This window comes from Felis catus, chromosome B3, assembly GCF_018350175.1.
Source record: "Felis catus isolate Fca126 chromosome B3, F.catus_Fca126_mat1.0, whole genome shotgun sequence".
NCBI lineage: Eukaryota > Metazoa > Chordata > Mammalia > Carnivora > Felidae > Felis > Felis catus.
Window position 1 is genome coordinate 58,588,134 of NC_058373.1, and position 21,985 is coordinate 58,610,118.

Consider the following 21,985-nt stretch of genomic DNA (forward strand, 5'->3'; position numbering starts at 1 on the left):
TACTGACAGCATGGAGCCTACTTGGGATTCTCTTCCTCCCCCTCTCTCTTTCTCTCTCATAAAAATAAATTTAAAAAAAATAAAAAGCTTCTGCACAGCAAAGAAAACCATCGACAAAATGAAAAAGGCAACCTATCAAGTAAGGGAAAACATTTGCAAATCATATATCTGATAAGGGGTTAATATCCAAAATATATAAAGAACTCATACAATCAACAGCAAAAAGCTAAGCGATCTGATTTTAAAATTGGCAGAGGATCTAAAGATATTTTCTTCATATATATATATATATACCCAAAGTGGGCCTTGAACTTACAACCCTGAGATCAAGAGTTGCATGTTCTACTGACTGAGCCAGCCAGGCACCCCTAAACAGACATTTTCCCAAAGAAGACGTACAGGTGGCCAACAGGTACATGGAAAGGTGCATAACATCACTCATCATTAGGGAAATGCAAATCAAGACCACAATGAGATATCACCTCACACCTGTCAGAATGGCTACTATTAAAAAGACATGAAAAAAAATAAAAATAAAAAGACATGAAATAACAAGTGTTGGCAAGGATATGGAGAAAAGGGAACTCTTGTGCACTGTTAGTGGGAATGTAAATTGGTATGGGCACTGTGGAAAACAGTATGGAGTTTCCTCACAAAATTAAAAATAGAACTACCAGATGATCCAGTAAGTCCACTTTTGGGTATTTAATGAAAAACACTAACTCAAAAAGATATCTGTACCCCATGTTCATTGCACCATTATTTACAACAGCCAAGATATGGAAACAACCTAAGTGTCCATCAACAGATGCATATACAAAGAAAATGTGGTTTATATGTACACAGTGGAATATTATTCAGCTGTAAAAAAAGAAATCTTGCCATTTGTGACAACATGGATGGACTTTGAGGGCATTATGCTGAGTGAAATAAATCAGACAAAGACAAATACTGTAGGATCTCACTTACATGTGGAATCCAAACAAAAGCAAAATGAAACAACAAAACTCACAAATAACAGTACGAAATGGTTTCTAGAGGGGATATGGTGAGAGGTGAGTGAAATGAGTGAAGAGGGTCAAAAGGTACAAACCTCCAGTTGTAAAGTAAATAAATCATGGGGGTATAACATACAGCATGATGATTATAGTCAATAATACCATGTTGCGTATTTGACAGTTGCTAAAAGAGTAGATCTTAAAAGTTCTCATCACAAAAAATTGTTGTAACTATGTATAGTGACAGGTGTTAACTGGACTTATGGTGCTGATCATTTGGTAATATGTGCAAATATCAAATCATCACGTGTACCTGAAACTAAGGTAATGTTATATGTCAATTATGCCTAAAAGGGTGTGTGAGGAACACCAAATCACACCCACAAGGAGTATGAGCATGTTGTCTGTGTCACTAGCATTAGACACCTAGAATGGTTCAGTCTGAGGCTGCTAGGGTTTTGTTCGGGTGGCTGGAAGCAGGGGAGGAGAGAACGCAGCCAGCTGCAACCCCAATGCAAGCCGAGTGCTGGCTCAGGGTGGACTGGACTCCATTCCTTCCACTGCTCATGGGCAGGACCCACCCCATTCCTGGATGGACCAGGAGACCACTTCTCTGGCATGACTTAAGTTCAGAAAGTCACCTTTCCCTTAACTACCAAAAATATTCCCTGTCAAGTTAAAAAAATCATCCCAAATTACATTCTTTAAATGAACAAAAACAGATATATTGCCTAGGAAATAACATGAAATACTATTATGTCTGCAGATAGTTTATTTAGCAAAGTGCTGGTCACTGAGGGAATGGGACACCGTAATCCTCTTCCACCCAGAAAGATTCTAGGACCAATTCAAGCCATTGGTGGGGGAATGAGACGGGCAGAGGGATCTCCACATTACCCTTTAAGGAACTCATAACCACAGTATCATCTGTTTCTTACCAGCTCCACACACAAAGACCTTGTTCCCCAGGGTGATTCCAGCTCGCCGGCAGGCATGGATCCCCACAGACAGTGGCTCAATCAGGGCCCCTTCCTCGAAGGTGACATTGTCAGGAAGCCTAGGGTGTCATTCAACACACTCAGTTAGTCCCTCTCTGGGTAACAATAGCTAATATTTATTGAGCATTTGCTTATGTGCCTAGCAACATGCTGAGCAATTTACATATATTCATTCACACAAACCTTGGAAGAGTTCTAGTGTAGGCACTAATATTCTCATTTTACAGACAAAGAAACAGAGCCTTGGAGAATTAAATGACTTGTGCCAAAGGTTCAAAACTAGTGAGAGGCTCAAAGGGTTTGAAATGGAAACCAGATAGGTCTGATTCCAGAATCCATGCCACACTGCCCTGTTCTGAAAATAGTTTTTTTTGGACAAATCACTTCAGTGAATGTGCACACATTATGTTTTCTTCAACATGTTACCCAAGAAGAGATATGTTGTGATTACCATTAATAAATGAGAAGTTCATTTAATAAGAGGTTAATATGACCACACTCCAGCATCTCGTCTGCTTCTCAAACCTATGTATATAGCCTTTCTGGTTTCACTTCAGCAAACAATCCCGACTATCAGCAGCTTTGCCAAACAGTGATTTAGAAGCTGATGTCACTCTTGTTTGCTGCCCTCCCCCCCAATTGTATGTTCCAGAAGAACCACATCTGATGGCAGCAGCTGCCTGGCTGCCCCTGGACTGGTTGTAAAGGGAAGAGGGCCTCTCTTCCAGGCAGTTGATTAAATGCTGTGTCACCTTCACCACGGGGTTCTTGGTTTTCACTTCCCAGTCCACTGGCATCCTGACCCTATTAACAACCCCGATGATGATGACAGCAAACATTTGCATAAGGCTTTACAGATTAGAGGGCTTTTTCATCCATTATCTCATTTGATCCTCACCATGACCTTGTCAGGCAGGAAGGACAGGCTTTATTTTTACCTTCATTCTACAGAAGAGGAAACTGAAGCTCAATGACATTCAGAGACTTGCCCAAGGTTACAAGGCTAATGAGTGGAAAAGCAAGACCTGAACTCAGGTCTCTGGTTCCACATCCTGCCTGCCCCATATCAGCCGCCTGCTAGTACCAGCAGCAATGTGGTTCACATCTCACTTCTGCTAATTCCTCACTGTCCAGTATTTTTATTCAGGGCCCCCAAACCCCCACATGCTAGAACATGAAAATCCTCAAGTTCCAAAAAGGAAGGTGTCAGCCAAACCATGTGCTTGTTCCCATGACCTGTCACACTACTCCACAGAATAAGTAATGAGGCTTACAGTTGGCCTCTGCCTGCTGCCCCCCACCATTTCCTCCTCCCTCCCCTCTGCGTCTCTCACATTGTCTCCCCTACTTCAATCTTCTCTCCTGCTTGGATTGCCACCATCACCCCTTCCCACCCAATGTGACCCATCAATTCTATAAAAGAGATAAAAGTTTGAAGTGAAATAATGAAGACTCCCAAACTCTCCCAAGGAATCACCAACCATACTGCCTCAGACATGCCTGCCCCTTCACATCTGGGACTTCCCCCAAGGCTTGTGTGGGCTCTGAGCTGAGGGTGGTCTTTGGTCAGGAATGGTGTGCCGCTCTTAACCTTCACTCTGATTTCCCCTTAGCAGAACACCCAGGAAAATGGGATTGAGGATGGTGATGATAGAGGATTATTGTGGTGAGATTGTTCTACTCATTAGGCAGGTGCTGCCTTAATCACCTAGACAGCCACACTAGCCACACGGGGAGGGCAGCCTGGCATGTAGGCAGAAGCACCAGGAAGAGTCCTGGGCCCAGGGCCTTTGCCACTGACCTTTGGAGAGTCTCTGGGTCCTCCTCTATGCTCCCACTAACCTGACCTTGTTCAGTGGGAGGGAAGGGGGATGGGAACACTCTAAGTTTCTTCCCAGCTCTGATCTTTCCTGACTTTATAAACATCAGAGAATAATGCAACTTGGTGGTTTTCACAATAGGGTTGAGGGAACAGCAAAAGGATAATCAAGAAGTCAAGGGGGAAGCAGGAAGATAAAAAGAAAATAAGGTGGGTAGGAAAATAAAGAGGCCGTGGCAGTATAGGAATCCTCACAAACAGAAACCAGAGAAGAGGGTGTGGGTCCAGGGCTGGTGTGGGGACGTGAGCAGAAAGCACCCTGGGAGAAAAGGAGAGGTGGGGGGTTGCACGTCCCCTAGGGGCCCTCCTCAGCCCTCCCATTAACACTACCAACAGAATACACCCTCCCCCACCATTGTCTACAAAGGCCCACCCACCCCCATCCCCAGTGCAAGACTTCCTTTCATACCTAACCTGTACTATCCCCCAGACACAAGGCCATATCTATGACATATCATGGCACCATTCATTGAGCACCTACTATGTGCCAGGCCTCATGCTGAGTATTTGATAAACTTTTCTCATTGAATTATGTCAATAAGCTATGCATTTCACCATATTGGTGCTATTATCATCTCCATTTTACGAGCAAAGATATTGAGGTTACAAAGTTTAAGTAACTCGCTGAACGTCACACAGTTGGTCGATGGCAGAGACCAGCGGTTAGTCTTGAAATTTATCATTTTGCTTTTCTGCCTTTCATGAAAACCTCGTTTGGTGCCTTGACTTGGAAAGGGCCCAGAAAAGGGAGGATGGTCGGAAACCACTTGCTGAAAGGTAGACTCTACGCACATAACTTGCTTTCTTCTAGAGCAGTTAGATGTTGACTTAAACACATCACGAGGTCTGGCCTCTGACTCCTCTCAAGGCTTCCAGTAGGCACTAGAAAACTCAGATCTATCAGACTGCCCCTGTAATGGGCACCTGGCCCCTTTCAGACAAGCCCCATCCTGACCAACAGAGCCATAGCTGGGGCCAGGTTGGAATGGGAGGAAAACACACCTGCCAGACAGTCAGAAGGAAAGAGGCACATCAGCACCCCAGAGCTCCATGGGTGCAACACTGTGCTTCTGCAGATACCAATTCTCACCCCAAAACCATTTTGAGAGTTGGGGTAGGGCAGTGAGCACAGGACAGGAATTTAAGACTCTCAGCTGCCCCAGCTTGAGTCCTTGCTCTGCTCTGCAGTCTCTTCCTGGGTCGGCACCCTTGCACAAAACTGCAGTCCTGGTGCCCACCTCACCATTATTCTTATGAAGGTTCAATAAGATGAGGCATGCAAAGCACTTATTAGTAAAAGGCCAGGCATGTGGGAATAATAATTGTGATTTCACACGCATTGCCTCATTTAATCTTTGGGTGATTGAATGAGACTGAAGCAGAGGAAGGTTAAGTCATTTCCTCAAAGTCACTCACTAGGAGAGAGTGGATCCAGGGTCCCAAAGCTCATGCCCTGGCTCCATGCCATGCCTCGTCTGTAAGCCCCAATTGTTGCTGTTACTGGGGGTCACTGCTGTAATATAAGTTCTCTTTCCTGGGAGCTGCCTTGGAAACCAGTAATGGAGGACGAACCTCAGCAAGTTATCTGCAGGATGGCTGGAGAGGAGTGAGTGATTTTGGCAACAATTTTCTATTGTTGCTCTAGGAAACGGGAACTTCAGCCCAAAGACTAAAACCAAGTACTGTGAGTCAGTCTTAGCCCTAGTCAAGCTGCCTTCCCTCAATGCCCCCAGAAGGGCCTGTGGAGGGGATGCTTCGTGTCTGAAATTATAAGCTGAAAAGAACAAAGAAATGACCGCAGGAAACTAGGAGAAAGAACCCCAACCAAAAAGGAGGGGGAGAGGACCCAGGTGGCCAGGCCAGGCCTTGGGCACTAACTTGTAGCAGAAGTCAGCGTTGTGCTTATAGAACCGGCAGAGGTTCCCGTCATCAGGGGGCGTGGCACAGAAGAAGATGGATGGCGACAGATTGTATCGGCCAATCTTGCAGAATTCATCCATTTCTCGCAGAGCACCTGGCTCGATGGCAACACGATCCCCTGGAGAGGAAAACGTGAGCAGGGGCAGAGCTGCTGTGAAGGGGCACATGCTCCTGGGGAGATGCCAGCAGGGGGAGACACCCACCTCCCCGGGATCCAGGGCCCCCTAGACAAGCTCAACCATTAGTGCTTCCACAGAAAACTCAGGATGCTACACAGAACATGACCAGCACACTTCTCCAGACTGGTTTGGCCTGCCCTTTTACCAACCATGGAACAAGCCAATCCACCCCTCAGCTCCACAACCACCTCCCAGCTTGGGAAACACAGAACCAGTCCCATCTCTAAGGCAAGCCAGGTCCAGGATTCATCTCAAACCGCTGCATGGAGTTTGCAGACATTTTTTTTTCTTCACCTGCTTTGAAAATATGGGCCAAGGCCTTGACAAACACAGGAGCCACAATTATGGCATGCCTTATGTTCAGTCTGGTTGCATTTTGACAATAACTAGGAGTTAGGTGATCCCCAGTTTGCAGACCTGCTCAGGCAAATGACCCACAGAGGTCTCGGGCTCTGGCAGAGCAGAGAGTAGCTTCCAGGCTTGTGAACTAGTGTACGTCTCCTCTGCCTCACTATGCTTGCTTGGAAACCCAGCCCTAGAATTGGTCTTCTATCTTTTCATTATGAAAATTTTCAAACTGGGGCGCTTGGGTGGCTTTGTCGTTTAAGCATCCGACTTGGGCTCAGGTCATGATCTCACGGTCCGTGAGTTCGAGGCCCCCGTCGGGCTCTGGGCTGACAGCTCAGAGCCTGCAGCCCGTTTCAGATTCTGTGTCTCCCTCGCTCTCTGCCCCTCCCCTGTTCATGCTCTGTCTCTGTCTCTCTCAAAAATAAATAAACATTAAAAAAAATTAAAAGGGGTGCCTGGGTGCCTTAGTCAGTTAAGCTTCTGACTTAGGCTCAGGTCATAATTTCATGGTTCGTGAGTTCAAGCCCCACATCGAGCTCTGTGCTGACAGCTCAGAGCCTGGAGCCTGTTTCAGATTCTGTGTCTCCCTCTCTCTCTGCCCCTCCCCTGTTCATGCTCTGTCTCTCTCTGTCTCAAAAATAAATAAACGTTAAAAAAATTTTTTTTTTCAAACATACACTGAAGTTGGAAGAACTGTACAGTGAACACCCAGATGTCCTGCACCTCGATTCTTCAATTAACATGTAGCTAATTCTCTTTATCACATAGCTGCCCATCCATCCCATCTATCTATCTCTCCTCTATCCATTGAGCTGATGCATTTCAATGTAGCTTGTAGCCATTAGTACACTCCATGCTTAAATACTTCAGCCTGCCTATCGTTAACTAGAGTTCAAACTTGTTTAAGGTTCTTTTTTAAGGTAAAATTTAAATATAGATAAAATGCACAATCTTACATGGATCACTAGATGAATTTTGAAAAAATGCATTCACCTGTGTAATATAAGCCCCTATCAAGATACAGGATATTACCACTACCTTGGAAACTTCCTTCCTTTGTGTCCCTTCCCAGTCAGTCCCCAGCCCCACCCGCACAGGGGTGGAACAGTGGAGCTAGGGCCCTCCTTAGCCTGAGGAGTGTCACCCGTGGGAGGTTTTCCCTTTACTAAATAGGCACACCTTAAGTTATTTTTATGCCTTTGCATTAAAACTACCTACAGAATAACACAGGGTCCTGGGATGTAGTTAGCGCTCATTAAAAGTAGTGGCGGCAATGATAATAATAGTAGCAATATAAGTAGTATTAACTATTTGCATTGTATTTATCATTATTATAATTATCTGAGCTGGTGTTATTTTATAAGAAATTCAAACTACAAGATAGATAGCCAGATTGTATTTAAATTAAGAATTTTTCCATGCCTTATATTTATTGATTCTTTAAGATTTGTGTGAAAACTTTATCAACAAATGTTAAGGACTATTCTGAGTGTGTTCCTTCTTTCTAGACTAGTTGATTAGAATTTTCAGTCCAAATTAGCATATGAAACACTTAAATAAAAATTTTGTCTTCTCAAAGAAAAAAAAAAAAGGATCCACAGAAATTCAACCATATTTATGCAACCATAAAATATATTCCCCTAACCTGTGTGTGTCCCTTCCTTCTATCCCTCTCTACTTTCCCCTTGGCCCACTGAACTTTCTCCAAATTATGGTCTACCATTGACGATAACTTCTGCAATCTAGCATTCAAGACTCTCCATAATCAGGTGGAGTTTTATATTACTCAGTTTTGTCTTCCAATTATTACATTGTAATAATATAATAATAACAACTCACAGCTGTACAGTGCTTTTTAAAGAGGGACTTGTATATAGATTATGCATTTTTATCGTCTCCACTAACTCCCCAACACAGAACCTCTACTCTGAGCACCATAGATTTATTAGTGACCCAGATATATTATGCTCATCTCTGTGATTTTATTACTCTGTTCCTTTAACTAGAATATTAGCTTCAGACCCCTTCACTAACTCAAATACAAAACCGTTTTCAAGTCTCCAGATGCTGGGCAGGCCAATGGTTCTGAGCACTTGCTTTAGAGTCAGAAAGACCAAGACAGGCGTCCCAGCTTGAGACTCACTAGTGTATGACTCTGCCTAATCACCGTGCTTTACTTTCTTCATCTGTTAAGGAAGAAAATAATGCCTACCTTATACAGTTGTTTCAGTAATGACATACATAATTATACATGTAAATATTTAACATGGAGGCTAACAGTAAAGCAATGAATATTAGCTACCTTCTTCCTACAATTATTATTGTTAAATATCCAGCCCCAAGATGTATCTCCTCCATGAACCTTCATTTAAGACCTCTGCCCATCACAAATGCCCTTTCTTTGAACTGCTAGAGCCAATTCTTTTTCATACCTTATAGTACCCAATGGTCTTATTCTCTAATTATTGGCATTTATGTCCTGATGTCTGGTCTTCCCAACTAGATGAAAGTATCCAGGTATCATATCTTCTCAATTCTCTGTATCCCTCAAAGCACAAGGTTGGACTCATTGTGGATTGCACTCAGCACTTATTATAACTGAAATTTAAAGAACCCCCACACTCTTTATTATGACTAGTATTTAGATATCTGGACCCACAGGTAAGAACCACTCAGAAGCTGTTGGAAACTATGAATCTTCCCCTTTGGGATAGCCCCACAAAATTCTCAGGGGCTTTCTCAACTTCCACTCATGATGAATGGAGAGCCTGACAACATTCTTAAGTGAGACACAAGTCTAGCTTCTTCGGGGCCAGAAAGTTCCTCTTCATGTAGCTGTTCTCAGAGAGCCTTATAACTAACAGAGAAATGGTACCTCCTGCCAATCTTCTCCTTCCCTCAAATAATCTGATGTCATTTCCAGGCTGTACAGTGGCCTCATCAGCAAAGGAAGAATAAAGCCAACAGTTGGCTGTGTCACACAGCTCACATTTAATTCACTTATTGGGGAACATCACAGGCTGCCAATAGCTGAGAATTCCTCCCTTCAAGGGAATGAATTAAGCAAATCTAGAAAAATATTGACAGTTTTCCAGTCGTCCAATAAGATCAGCGACTGTACCAAAGACCCTGGTTCTCAGCATGTGGAGACAGTTTATGGTTCCTATGCCTGGAATGTTTCCCCCACCCCTTTAACTGGTTTATTCCTTAGTTGCCTTCAGGTGTTGGATTAACTGTTCCTCCCTTCAAGGAGCCAGGGATCTGGTTAGAACACCCTGGTCACCTTTTCTTCTCTGTTGCCCTCAACACAACTGTACTTAAGGAACTGTATGTGTGTCCCAGGCCCGTCTTCCTCTGTGGAAGGTAAGATCCATGTGTGTAGAAATTGAAGACTGTCTTATTCACTGCTGTAACCCCAGGGTTTAACAGAGGGCCTGGCCCCAAGGAAGTGCACACAAATATTTATTTATGTTGAGGGATAAATAAAACAGTGAGTTGAAGGGTTTTGCTGACCTGGCTTTAGGTGCTTTACCAATGATCCCACTTTTACAACTGTTCCTGAAGCTTCATGCCCCAGCACCATTGGCTTCTTCACAATAAAATCCCCAATTCGACCATGCTGCCAATAGTGGACATCTGAGCCGCAGATTCCAACGGAATGCATCCTCAGCAGCACTTCTGATAAAAGGAAGGAGAAAACAAGTGAGGGAATGAACCATCCTCCCTGCAGCCTGAGGCACCACCATACTTCCCCTCTGGACAGGAAGAGGGTTTGGTTTCAAAGGCCAGATACAACCACAGAGGGAAACAAGCTAAACAGCAACACTAATGAAGGCTTACAAGCCAGGAAAAGCTTCCACAGAGCAAAATAACTGCTTTTGAGGGTTAATGCTATGTGTCAGCTCAGCAAGGCTGTGGTGCCCAGCTGTTTGGTCAAACAGAAGATGTTGCCGTGAGGCTATTTTTTAGATGTAATTAACATTGGAGTCTACTGACTCAATAAGTAAATTGTAAAAAGTAAAGCAGATTACTCCACCTAATGTGGGTGGTCCTCATCCAATCAGTTGAGGGCCCTAGGAGAAGATTGAGATTTCCCGAAGAAGGAATTCCCCAAGACGGAAACATCAACTTTGACCTGAATTTCCAGCATGCTGGTCAGCCCTACAAATTTCAGATTTGCCAGTCCTCACAATCACATGAGCCAATGAAGATAAATCTCTTCCAGCCCTCTCTCCACATACATATATAATAAACCTATATATAAACAAATCTATATGCTCAATCTCTCTTTCTCCTCTCTCTTTCTTGGTTCTGCTTCTCTGGAGAACTCTAATCCACTGCACAAATAAGATATTATTAATGGGAAGAAATGTATCAACCATGTAAGGGAAAAACTGTTTTCTAGGAGAGAGCTGTTTCAGACAATATGCTACGCCTGAATCTTACCAATTCCTGAGAGGAAGGCTGGCAAAATCTAGGCTTGGCAACACTTTGTGAGCTATCTGGCTGCGTTCTGCATGCCTGTTGTTCTGTTTAAAAGTGCAGATTTAATTTAAACCACCCAGAGATTTCAACTGGTATTTCCCCTTCGCAGGTTTGAATAAAGTGAGATGTGTTGGTATTGTTGTCAGTTTTCCAAATTGAAAATAATGATGCTACTGAGCCCCTCTGCAAAACAAACACGAAAGGATTACTGGCCCAGTCTGACTAAGGTGAGCACGTTGCAAGTATCTCCCTGAGAAAAAGCTCTGCCTTAGAAAGACAAAGAGACCTAAAGCTCTGCTATGCATGCAGGTGTTGCACACCCTGCCCTTGCCACACATCACGGGTGATCCACAGGTGTGGTTCTGTAGAATCTTCTCTGTCCTTGGCCTTGGTGACAGAGTAAGAAATGGCAGGGTGAATACTGAGATCAAAGGTAGAGAAAATGATCTCAGAGTTTCCTCTCTACCAATTTATAATAAGAGATTAAATTTCACTTGCTAGAAATGCTAGCTGAAATTTGCTATTATTTCCCTATCCAATCAAGGGCAGCAAGAGACGAGAAAGAAAAAGCAGAATGTTGTATCCGAGAAACAGTACCAGGGTCCTTTGGGTCCAAGACAGCCCTTGTTTGGCTGCTTCTAGAATCCATACTAACTTTTCAGGACACAGTGAGGTGCTCTTTCATGTCTCTGAAACACCATATCTTGGTGAAAACACTTAAGCCCTAAATATACATTACGTGTTAAACACTGATAGAAACAGCTATTGTCTATATTCTTATCACTATAAATCAACAATGCAGCTGACCTTTGAGTAGCAAAGCTCTTGAGATTCCAGGAAAGTTGCCTTCAATCTGATGTTGACACGGAAGCTACAGCTCCGGGAAAAGGTGGGAAAGCACATCCCCAACTCAAGGACAGAAAGGAGACCTGAGTGGCTGGGTGCTGGGATGAGCTATCTATAGACACTCTCCCCCTTGCTCTCAGCCTCACCACAGAGTCCTGCACATTATGAAGTGGGACTCAGGGGACGAGAGGGATTGAAAAACTGTCAGCAGGTATCTTGCCCACGCCAACAGGGCGGCATGACTTCCCCAGGTACAGACACCACTCAAGGAAATGTGCATGTCAGCTGGGCCTCACAGGCTCACCTGGTGAGAGGCCAGAAGACTGGAACAAAGGTGGCAGGAACCCTGCCCCAAAGTACTCACCCGCTGTCTGTGCTTTGACCGTGGGGTGTTGCTCCATACAGCCCCTCCCACTCCCACTGGACAGAAAGTCCTAGTCTTCTTCCAATGACGCTCTCTTTTCTAACTAAGAGATTAAGTTCTGTGGACTTCCTCATTTTCCAAACTTGGGTAAGGGTTAGGGTTAGGACAAGATTTGGCCACCCAAACGGCAGCTTATAGAGAGAGAGTAACTAACCTACCTCTGTTGTTAGGTCAAACAAGGAACAACTCTGCCTTTTCGTCCAGAAATTGAAGACATTTAATGTCAAAAACTCTGGGACAAGTCAGCATTCTGATGTGGTAACTCTTCTGGGTCTGTTTTTATTTCATGTAGGAGTCAAGTTGAACCTATCCAGTCATGCTGTGAATAACAGACTGGGTTTACAGCCTAACAAAAACACAGTTTTTAATTGGAGGTAAAGTAATAAACAGAAGGAAAAGGGGGGTAAGGGAGCAATGCACAGGTGTCTCCAGGGTAAATAATAAGAAGTAAGTCAAGTGTCCCAAGGACCTACCATTTGGTCCAGGTTCAGGGATCGGATAGTTCTCCTAAAGGAAATAAAATAGAAAAACTATTTAGTATGCACAATAACTTTCCCTTAGGAACATTTTCAACTTTTTTTTTAAGTAGGCTTCACACTCACTGCAGAGCCCAACATGAGGCTTGAACTCATGACCCTGAGATCAAGACCTGAACCGAAATCAAGAGTTGGACACTTAACTGGCTGAGCCACCCAGGTGCCCCTCAACTATTTAATTAATGTGGAGTTTCATTCAAATGCTTCTTCTTAGAATTAACACAGGTTCAGACCACACTGCTACCGGGTGAATGCCTGAGGGGACACACTAGATAGTGCTGACTCTAACTGCTGACCTCACCCCACCCACGGATGCAATTTACCCTGGACTAATAAAAAGTATATATGCTCCCCTAGGCAGAAAGGATGTTTGGGCTGTCTTCCTATCAGATCCTGCCCTCCTCAAAAACCACATTCTTAAGATACAGATTTGTTTGGTCTGGGAAACTCTTATAGGGAAAGGATAGGGTATGTGGTAATTCTATGTGAGGGTTTTGATCTCTACTCATACCTTTACATCAGCACACGGACCATTGCTGGGTCCTCTCTTCTGAAACCTCCCATGTGGACTTTCAGATGCCCTTTGGGAACACACAGGACCTGCATTTTGACTACTCTCCAGGTTCAACAAGCAATCTAGGGCATCTGGGTGGCTCAGTTGCTTGAGCATTTGATTTCGGCTCAGGTCACGGTCTCATGGTTTGTGAGTTGGAGCCCTGAATTAGGTGAGCTTGTGCCCTGCCTCTGGTGAGCCTAGCTTCTCTCTCCGTCTCCCTCTCTGCGCCTCACTCATCTGCACTCTCTCTCTCTCTCAAAAACAAAACAAAACAAAACAAAAAAAACAAAAAACAAAACCAATCTGAGCTATTCTGGCATTCACAGCTATTATTATTATTATTATTATTATTATTATTATTATTAACTTTAACCAACATTTCTTCCCATTGCTAACTAGCTAGGAAATTCCTGGTGACAAGAAGGAAGGACAATGAGTGGCTAAATCCAAGTGTTCATTTTATGAATTCTTTGGAGGCAGCCAAGAAGAGGAAGGAATGTAAAATGTTCACTGTAACAACTATGTGCCAGACAACATTCTGGCTTCACACACATCATGGCACATGGCCCACAGTTTGCAGATGAGAAACCTGAGGCTGGGAAGTTAAATAACTTGGCCAAAGCCATACCACCACAGAGTGGATAAACCAGGACTAAACCTGATTCCCCAACTGCCTCACTGCATCCCACACTGCACTCCAGGGGTAGAAGATGCCTTTTCTCCTTCCAGGGTGATGCAAGAAGCAGCCAGACAGGTGATGACAATGTTGGGGCTGGGCCCCATGCACAGTGCTCTGTCTGGGAGGGGCACTGCTCAAAGCTTGTCCCCTTCAGAAAGCCTCCCCCAGATGCTTTAATAGGGTAACAGTAAATGACACCCGAGCTATTTTGCTAACAAAATAACCTCGATGCCAAAGACCATGCCTTCAATCTCTTCAGTCACCAGGGTACAGTGTACTGCCTCAAACATGGAGGGGAGGGAGAGAGGTTTGTTCTTGTTATGTAACCACTGTCCATGACGGACACCAAGGAAGGTCTGTGGTTCTCACTCAACTCAGATTACCAACTTTTCTGTTGAAATAGCTTGATGCTAATTTGAATTCCTTGTCCCCAGTGGAACCAAGTCCAAAGAGACAATTGCTAATGCTGATTAGCTAACATTGACCAACTTTTTTCTACCAGGTCCTGTGCTAAGTGCTGCACATGCATCACCTTGGTTCATCCTCACAGTGATGTGCCCATGGCAGCACTATGATAAAATTGGTGGAACTATATCCAAAGCAGCTTGATGTGGGGAAAACACTTCTCAAGGCAGTTTTTCATCGCTTGATAACTTAAACTGGTTACCTGTGAAAGGAAGGAAGGAAGGAGGGTGGGGAGAGGGAGTCCATCTAAAAATGGGCAACTCAGGATAGCTGGCTGTCACCAAAACCTCTCAGAGTTGCAAGTCCCATCTCTGACATTATACATCAGGGATTGCCACATAAAGTTCTGTTTCTCTTATACTGGGTGAGATTTTAAACTGCAGGTTAATTGAAACTAAAGAGTAAGTCCTTTATTTCAAACATGGAACAGCACCCCATCCTCCCCGGTAAAGGCACTGTTAGGCAACTTCTCAAGAAACAAGAGATAAATCCACACCATATTCTTCATATCCTTACCTCCAACCAGGCCAGCCCTGAATACCCATTTAGGGGTGGAGAGGGGTAAGAATCAAGCTCAAAGCCAACAGTTGGCCCTGAGTCACTAGAGATTACCACTGTAAACATATGCTGGAGGTTAACAGAGCTGACCAACTTTGGCCGTCCCACCCCCACAGAGCTGCAGTGACTTTCAGAGACACTAGAGGGCGCTGTGCTGCAGCATGGTTTTTCCTTGGTAGATCACACATTGTGGAGAACTTAAATACCTCTCCTTGCAAACCAACTTTTTTTTCATTCTCATTCTTGCTGACTCTAACCACTCTTACAATTCAGCTTGACTCCTGACTCCCCTCTCTGCAGGAGACATGCCACAGAAGCACAAGACCATGTTAAGATCAGTCTCTAAGTCTGTAAATGTTATCCTAAGCATGGCTGCAGAGCTCGTGTTGTAGAAAGTTATCACAACGGGGTCACTGAAAAAACTTTGCTTTTCGTTTGTGGTTCCTTGGTATGACGCTGGCCACAGTCCTCTGTTTACTTAATCTCCTTTTTCTGTCTCAGATTTCGGTGAAGATATTCTTTTGTTCACCCATTTCTTAGCCCGTCTGAGATCCCTCAACTTCCCCTTTTATCCTCATCGCCCTTCCATTCCCCCAAAGTTTTGTTATCATGCATATTCAAGCTTTCCTAAACAGTATTTCTTACCTTTCTGGGAGTAACAGTAAACAAAGGGATAAGGAGGAGTTAACTGTTTTTTCCAGCATTTTTCACAAGTCAGAAATGCATCACAGACATCCTTCCATCCCCTCCAGGTCTCCTCCCACCTCCTGGAATAAGTCATGGAAGTACTTCATGAAGAACTCTGTGGGGGAGCGCCGGGGTGGCTCAGTTGCTTCAGCCTCCTTTGGCTCAGGTCATGATCTCACCGTTCATGAGTTCAAGCCCCATGTGGGGCTCTGTGCTGACAGCTCAGACCCTGGAGCCTGCCTCTCTCTCTCTCTCTCTCTCTCTCTCTCTCTCTCTCTCTCTCTCTCTCTGTCCCTCCACCCCCCCTCCCCCCGCACTCACACTCTGTGTGTGTGTGTCTCTCTCTCTCTCTCAAAAATAAATATTTAAAAATAGAAAAAAAAAAAAAAGAACTCTGTGGGAACATGGAATCCTCCCAGGTGTCTCTTGTATCCTAAATGCTATCTTGTATTTCCTAAATATACTTTCTCAAGTTAGCCTAAATATTTCTCTCCCAAATATATCCTCATAGCCCCTTATCTTCTACTTCCACCTGCACATCTGAGTTCATATACCCTCAGTATATCTTGCTTGGGTTGCAGAAACAGCCTCGACATGAGGAGAAATCAAGGGAAGATGCCTTCTCCCTCCGGCAGCTGACCTGTGTGGAGCAGGGGTGAAGCACTCAGACTCTGGAACAACATGTCTGTGTGCAAACTGAGGCTCCCCTCCACCAGCTGCATGACCTCGGGGCAGTTACATAACCTCTTTGTGCCTTCAATTTCCTCCTCTGTATAATGAGGATATTCAGAAAATAGAGTGCCCGGCTCATAGTAAATAAGTTAGGTCTTATTACAAAAGAAATAGAATCAAAGTTATTTTTTCTATAATTAATTCACAGTATGGTTGAACCAGCTCTGGACAGCCTTGTCCTTTTCCTTCTGAAAAGGGTTACTTCTTAAATTTGTTTTGGGGAGAAGTTGTTATTTCCCTTGTTTGTCACATCAGTATTAAGAGACTTGAACTGCTTTTCTTAAAAGGCTGGAATTTGGGAGAAAGTGATATAGGATTCCAGCCTAGTGTTTTAAGCCTGATTCTACCAGTTGTGGGAAGGTGTTGGCCAACCTCCCGGCCTTAGACTGAGGGCTTAGAGGCTGGCCTCACCCCAGGTCCTCAAAGCCCACGTTCGCCTCCCACCCCCATCTGTACCCAGACAACCTGTTGTCTGGCTGCCCTGCACAGAGCAGGAGAGAGCAGAAGACCTTATTTTGGCTTCCCTCCCTCCTCAATTTTCCTCTTCCCTTGAGCATGTTTTGAGTGTGGGAAGAAAATCCAAACATTTCCTAATTAGGCATTTTGTCATAAACGGCTTTGTTCTAGGGGCTCCTGGATGGCTCAGTCAGTTAAGCAGCCAACTTCAGATCAGGTCATGAATTCACGGTTCATGAGTTCGAGCCCTGCGCCGGGCTCTGTGCTGCCAGCTCAGGGCCTGGAGCCTGCTTCAAATTCTGTATCTCCCTCTTTCTCTGCCCCTCCCCTGTTTGCGCTCTGTCTCTCAAAAATAAACATTAAAAAAAAAAAAAAAAAGACTTTGTTCTAGCTGCATTAGGCCTGGCAAACTTGGGGTCAAAGTAGAAGGGTTGAACACTCTCCCAAAGTCCACTGAGCCACTCTCTGGCCCAAGCCCTCAGGGCTCCAACCAACCTTCTTCTGCTAACAACCTTTATAAAATGCAAATCAATTTAAAGTGCCCAGTGGGCCTGTAAAATTCTAAACTCTCTATGTTCTGGCCACCATGTTCTCAGCAAGCCTCTGCAATTCCCAGCACACCCTTGCAGCAGAGCCTGCTTTGGATCCTGTCTCCCTCTCTCTCTGCCCCTCCCCAACTCTTGTACACATGGTCTCTCCAAAAATAAGCATTACAAAAATAATAAAAAACACTGAAAAAAATAACATTAAGCTGAATATCACTTCACAAAATCTGAACATTTTTCCTCCAGTAATTAGTGTTCTTAATGTCAATCTGATTGAGAAAACTGTCAGTTTTAACAGCCACACTAAAAGATCAAGTGGATGCCAATACTGTGAGTACGTATTTCTCCTCCTTCTTAATTTTTGTCATGCAATTTTGAAAGATAAATTTCCCCCCATACCCATAATTCTAGCTTTTCCCTTCAGAATAGGGCTACTTTTACTACCTCTTAGTAGTACTAGGACTTATTACATAAAATGTTCTGATCCTATTTGTGGTATTGTTGACTGCTCCTGCTGCTTGTAGGGGAATGTGTTAGCTTTGTGCCTCTGGACCTCCTGCAGACAAAGGCACTGTCCTTCCCTGGCGGCTGGCAGAGATGGCCAGATTTGCTGGATTTAATTTCCTGTTGTTTATTGGTTTGGGTCTTGTTTTATTGTTAAAATAAATATTAAAATATTAATAATATTTAATATTAAATTATATCATTTAATTTCATTTAATTTAAATAATATTGTTTAATAATATTAAAATAAATATTAATTAAAATATTAAAATAAGGGAAGAGGTATTTCTTTGGGCTATTGCTACTACCTGATTTTCCCTTTTTCAGAAGGAGTTTTAGTCTATTTTCAGTGCCTCTGACTGATAAATCTAGCTCAGGTGTTAAAGGGTTAAGTAGCCAGCATTTCCCCACTCAGAGTAAACTCCCAGTGTAGTCCAGCTGATACTTGAAGCCTATCAGGGCCCTTTAAAGTGATCTTATAGATACTAGCTCTGTCAGCTGATGGCAAAAATAACCAGGGAAAAAGACATTGTGCTCAGGACCACTGGAGGTGCCAGTGTTGATGCCCCTGCATTAAATAATCCCCTTGTCCTTACCCACAAATCTTAACAGTAAAGTACATATGCAAGGATGGGATATTTTCAATGTGTTATATTACAGACATAGAATTATTTTACTTTAAAAATAATTATTACAGGGGTGCCGGGGTCAGTTAAGCAGTAGACTCTCAATTTTGGTTCATAATTTCACAGTGTGAGATTGAGCCCCCTATTGGGATCCCCACTGGGCATGCAGTCAGCTTAAGAGTCTCTCTCAAAAAAAAAAAAAAAGTCTCTCTCTCCCTCTCCTCCTGTCCCACCTCATAAATAAATAAATAAAATAAATAAATAAATAAATAAATAAATAAATAAAATTTGTACAGATTCAAATCAAATCTTTTGATCTAGGGTATAACACATTTCCTCAAAGTGCAAAAACTCATCTTCATGGGGCCTGATTAATGTTTAATTAAGCTCCATGCTGGTACATTTCCTCTGCCCTTTATAATTAAACATCAACCCATCATTCTAAAATGACTATTTTCCCTTTAACTTGTTCTTTCCTTCAGAGGAAAATGTCATCCCAAAATTTCCCTTTTTGGAATAAGAATTATTTTAGGCTGATTATTTTTAACAAACAGCTGAATAGGAAAATATCTGAAAACTATGTAAATTTTGTAAGAGATTTATGCTGACAAGGAAAATCTCCATTTGTAAGGGTGTCTCCCTCTCTGTTCCAGGAAAAGGATAACTATCTCTCTAGATAGTTTTCTAGGAAGAAGGCACAGATTTAAATTTGCATAACAACCTTACCCTTGTTTACTGTGCTTTTTCCTGAAACCTCCCATAACTGGTTTCCCTCACTCTAAGAAGACCTTTTGTCTTTAGCTGGAAATGGTATTTAAGATGGTGGCTTAGGCCATTTCTGGAAATTATTCAGTTTTCCTGATATCTCCCATGCATATAGGAGGTACAGTTATAAAATTTGTTTACTGGGGCACCTGAGTGGCTCAGTCGGTTGCGCGTCTGACTTTGGCTCAGGTCATGATTTCACAGCTCATGGGTTCGAACCCCTGGTCGGGCTCTGTGCTGACAGCCTGGAGCCTGCTTCGGATTCTGTTTGTCTCTCCCTCTCTGCCTCTCTCATTCTGTCTCTGTCTCTCTCAAAAATAAATAAACATTAAAAAAAATTTTTTTTGAAAACAACTTGTTTAGTTTTCTCTTGTTAGTCTGTCTTTTAGGGGCGCCTGGGTGACTTAGTTGGTTAGCATCTTGGCTTACGGACTTTGGCTCAGGTCATGATCCGTGAGCTCAAGTCCTGCATCAGATGCTCTGCAGTCAGCCCAGAGCCTGCTTTGGATCCGGCCTAACCTCTCTGCCCCTCCGCCGCCACTCTCGTGTGTTTGTGTGCGCGCGCGTGTGCGTGCGCCTGCCCTAAAAATGAATAAACTTAAAAATAATACATTTTTAAAAATCTGTCTTTTATTACAAGGGGTCTCGGCCAATAACCTAGAAGCACAGGAAGAAAATTACTTTTCCTAGCCTACATGGTAAAACAAAAATCTGACTATCCCCTATCCCAAACCCACTGTTCAGCTTCCTGGATGTGGGGGCTGGGTTGTTCCATTCTCCCTGGCCAGATGCTGGTGCCTGAAATCTGGCAGAGCTGTCAGGAGTAAGGCAGATAAAGTGGACGCGAAGTGGACTACTCCTGATGCAATACGGACCTAGTACTACGTCTATTATTGATGCAACACCTACAGAAACTGATGGGAGAATTTACAAATATTTACAACATTTGACATTGCCGCAACATCAAAATGCAGCAATACAAGCATATCAGTTCATGGCTAAAAATATAAAATTGGTGCTTCATTCGGGATAGTTTGTGAAGCAATGCATGAAAGCACCCAGCGTATGCCTGGGATATAGTAGGCACTCAACATGCTCTCTCTTTGTTTCCCTTACCTTTCAAGTGAAACCTAGAGCATTAAAAAAAAAAAAAAAAAAAAAAAAAAAAAAAAAAAGCCTCCCTCCTCCCCCCACCAAAAACAGCTTCTGTGGAAAAAACTAATCTGTTTTATATCTCAACTTCATGAACTAGTAACTCAAAGAGAATTCATTTCCCAATCCAAAGCAACTTCTGGATTTCTCAAGACTGACCAGAGAGACACAAAGTAATTGGACTGGTAAATACAGATGGATATAAGATTATCTCCTGGGCCCACATGTATTATAATTTGCCTAAAAATTGTCCACATAGCACAAAAAGAAAAAAAGATTGTCCGTGCATTTGTAGGTCTTGGTCTCATCTCTTTTTATGTATGCTGAGATGTGTAGAGCATCTGATGCAGGACTCGAGCTCCATAAGGCTGGGTCTTTTACAGCACCATCCCACTGTAATGGTCCTGCCCCAAGGTGGGCCATTTTGGCATATGTGGGATTATTTTGAGCTGAAGGGAATTGAGATCCTGTGGGCTCAGGAGAAACGTTTGCCCCTCTCTTAACTACAAAGAACAATCTAAATTGGAGACTCTTGGGTGCCTGGGTGGCTCAGTTGGTTGAGCATCAGACTTTGGCTCAGATCATGATCTCAGGGTTTGTGGATTCGATCCCCACATCGGGCTGTCTGCTGTCAGTGAGGAGCCAGGTTCAGATCCTCTGTCCCCCTCTCTCTGCCCTCCCCAGCTCGAGCTCTCTCAAAAATAAACATTAAAAAAAATAATAAATAAATTAGAGGGTCTTTACAGAGTAAGGGCTATCTATTACCAGAGATAAACTTTATCTGAGTTATCTATCTATAGGGCAGGACAAACATTTATTTACCAAACATATACTTTTTCATTTTTCTGTGAATTACATCCATTCCCTTTGAAGTCCCAAGCCCCTATCCCCTTTCTCCTTGGTTCATAATGACACATATACCTCATTTTGCCTGACTGTCTTTGGAATTTCCATTGTCTGTATGGATTCTCTGGACACATGCTATTAAATTTTATTTTCTCCTGTTAATCTGTCTTGTGTCAATTTGATTCTTAGTCCAGCTAGGACCTTTGAGGAGACAAGAATTCTTGCTCCCTGACATCATCTAGTCCCCACACACCCCAGAGATGAGAACTACTGTCATCCCCATTATACAGATGGGAAACTGAAGCAGAAAGTAATTTGGCGAGTCACACAACTATAAACAGCAGAGCTGGCACTAAATCCCACTCTGGGCCTCAACCTGGCTCGTGACCTTATTACTGTTTCCTTTTTAAGAGGACCTCAGTGAGCTGACACTTTTCGCTGACAGGCTGTTTGCCTCTTTATGCATCAGCTTGGCTGCCTCTCCCCTTGCTCCCTTCTCTATTTAAAATAGGGAGGGAAAAGTCAGTCTTTTTTTGTTACCTCACATTTTTGTTTTTCTGATTATAAATGAAAACCACCAGTCAGTGTATATGTGTGTGTGCCTGTGTCTATGTGTGTGTGTGTGTGTGTGTGTTTAGGTGCACATACTTTCTCTCTCTCTCTCTCTCTCTGATTTACCACGCAACTTACAAAATGCCTGGAGCCCAGGCACCATGGAGGCCTGACTCCCCAGGTCAGGGAGCACTGAAGCTGCCTTGGCCTTTCCCTTGCTGTGGTTGAGGTCATCACTAGCTACATAAC

General features: G+C 43.4%; 1 protein-coding gene across 1 annotated transcript in view; it reads right to left on the bottom strand.

The window, feature by feature from the left end:
* The window catches only part of SORD (sorbitol dehydrogenase), a 34,724-nt gene that overhangs the window by 8,223 nt on the left and 4,516 nt on the right, over positions 1-21,985 (bottom strand). The window contains exons 2-5 of the mRNA XM_003987197.6: positions 12,551-12,584; positions 9,836-10,000; positions 5,754-5,913; positions 1,937-2,055 (exon numbers count right to left, since the gene is read on the bottom strand). Of these exons, the coding sequence (XP_003987246.1) occupies positions 1,937-2,055; positions 5,754-5,913; positions 9,836-10,000; positions 12,551-12,584 (478 nt within the window). The remainder of the gene's footprint in view (positions 1-1,936; positions 2,056-5,753; positions 5,914-9,835; positions 10,001-12,550; positions 12,585-21,985) is intronic.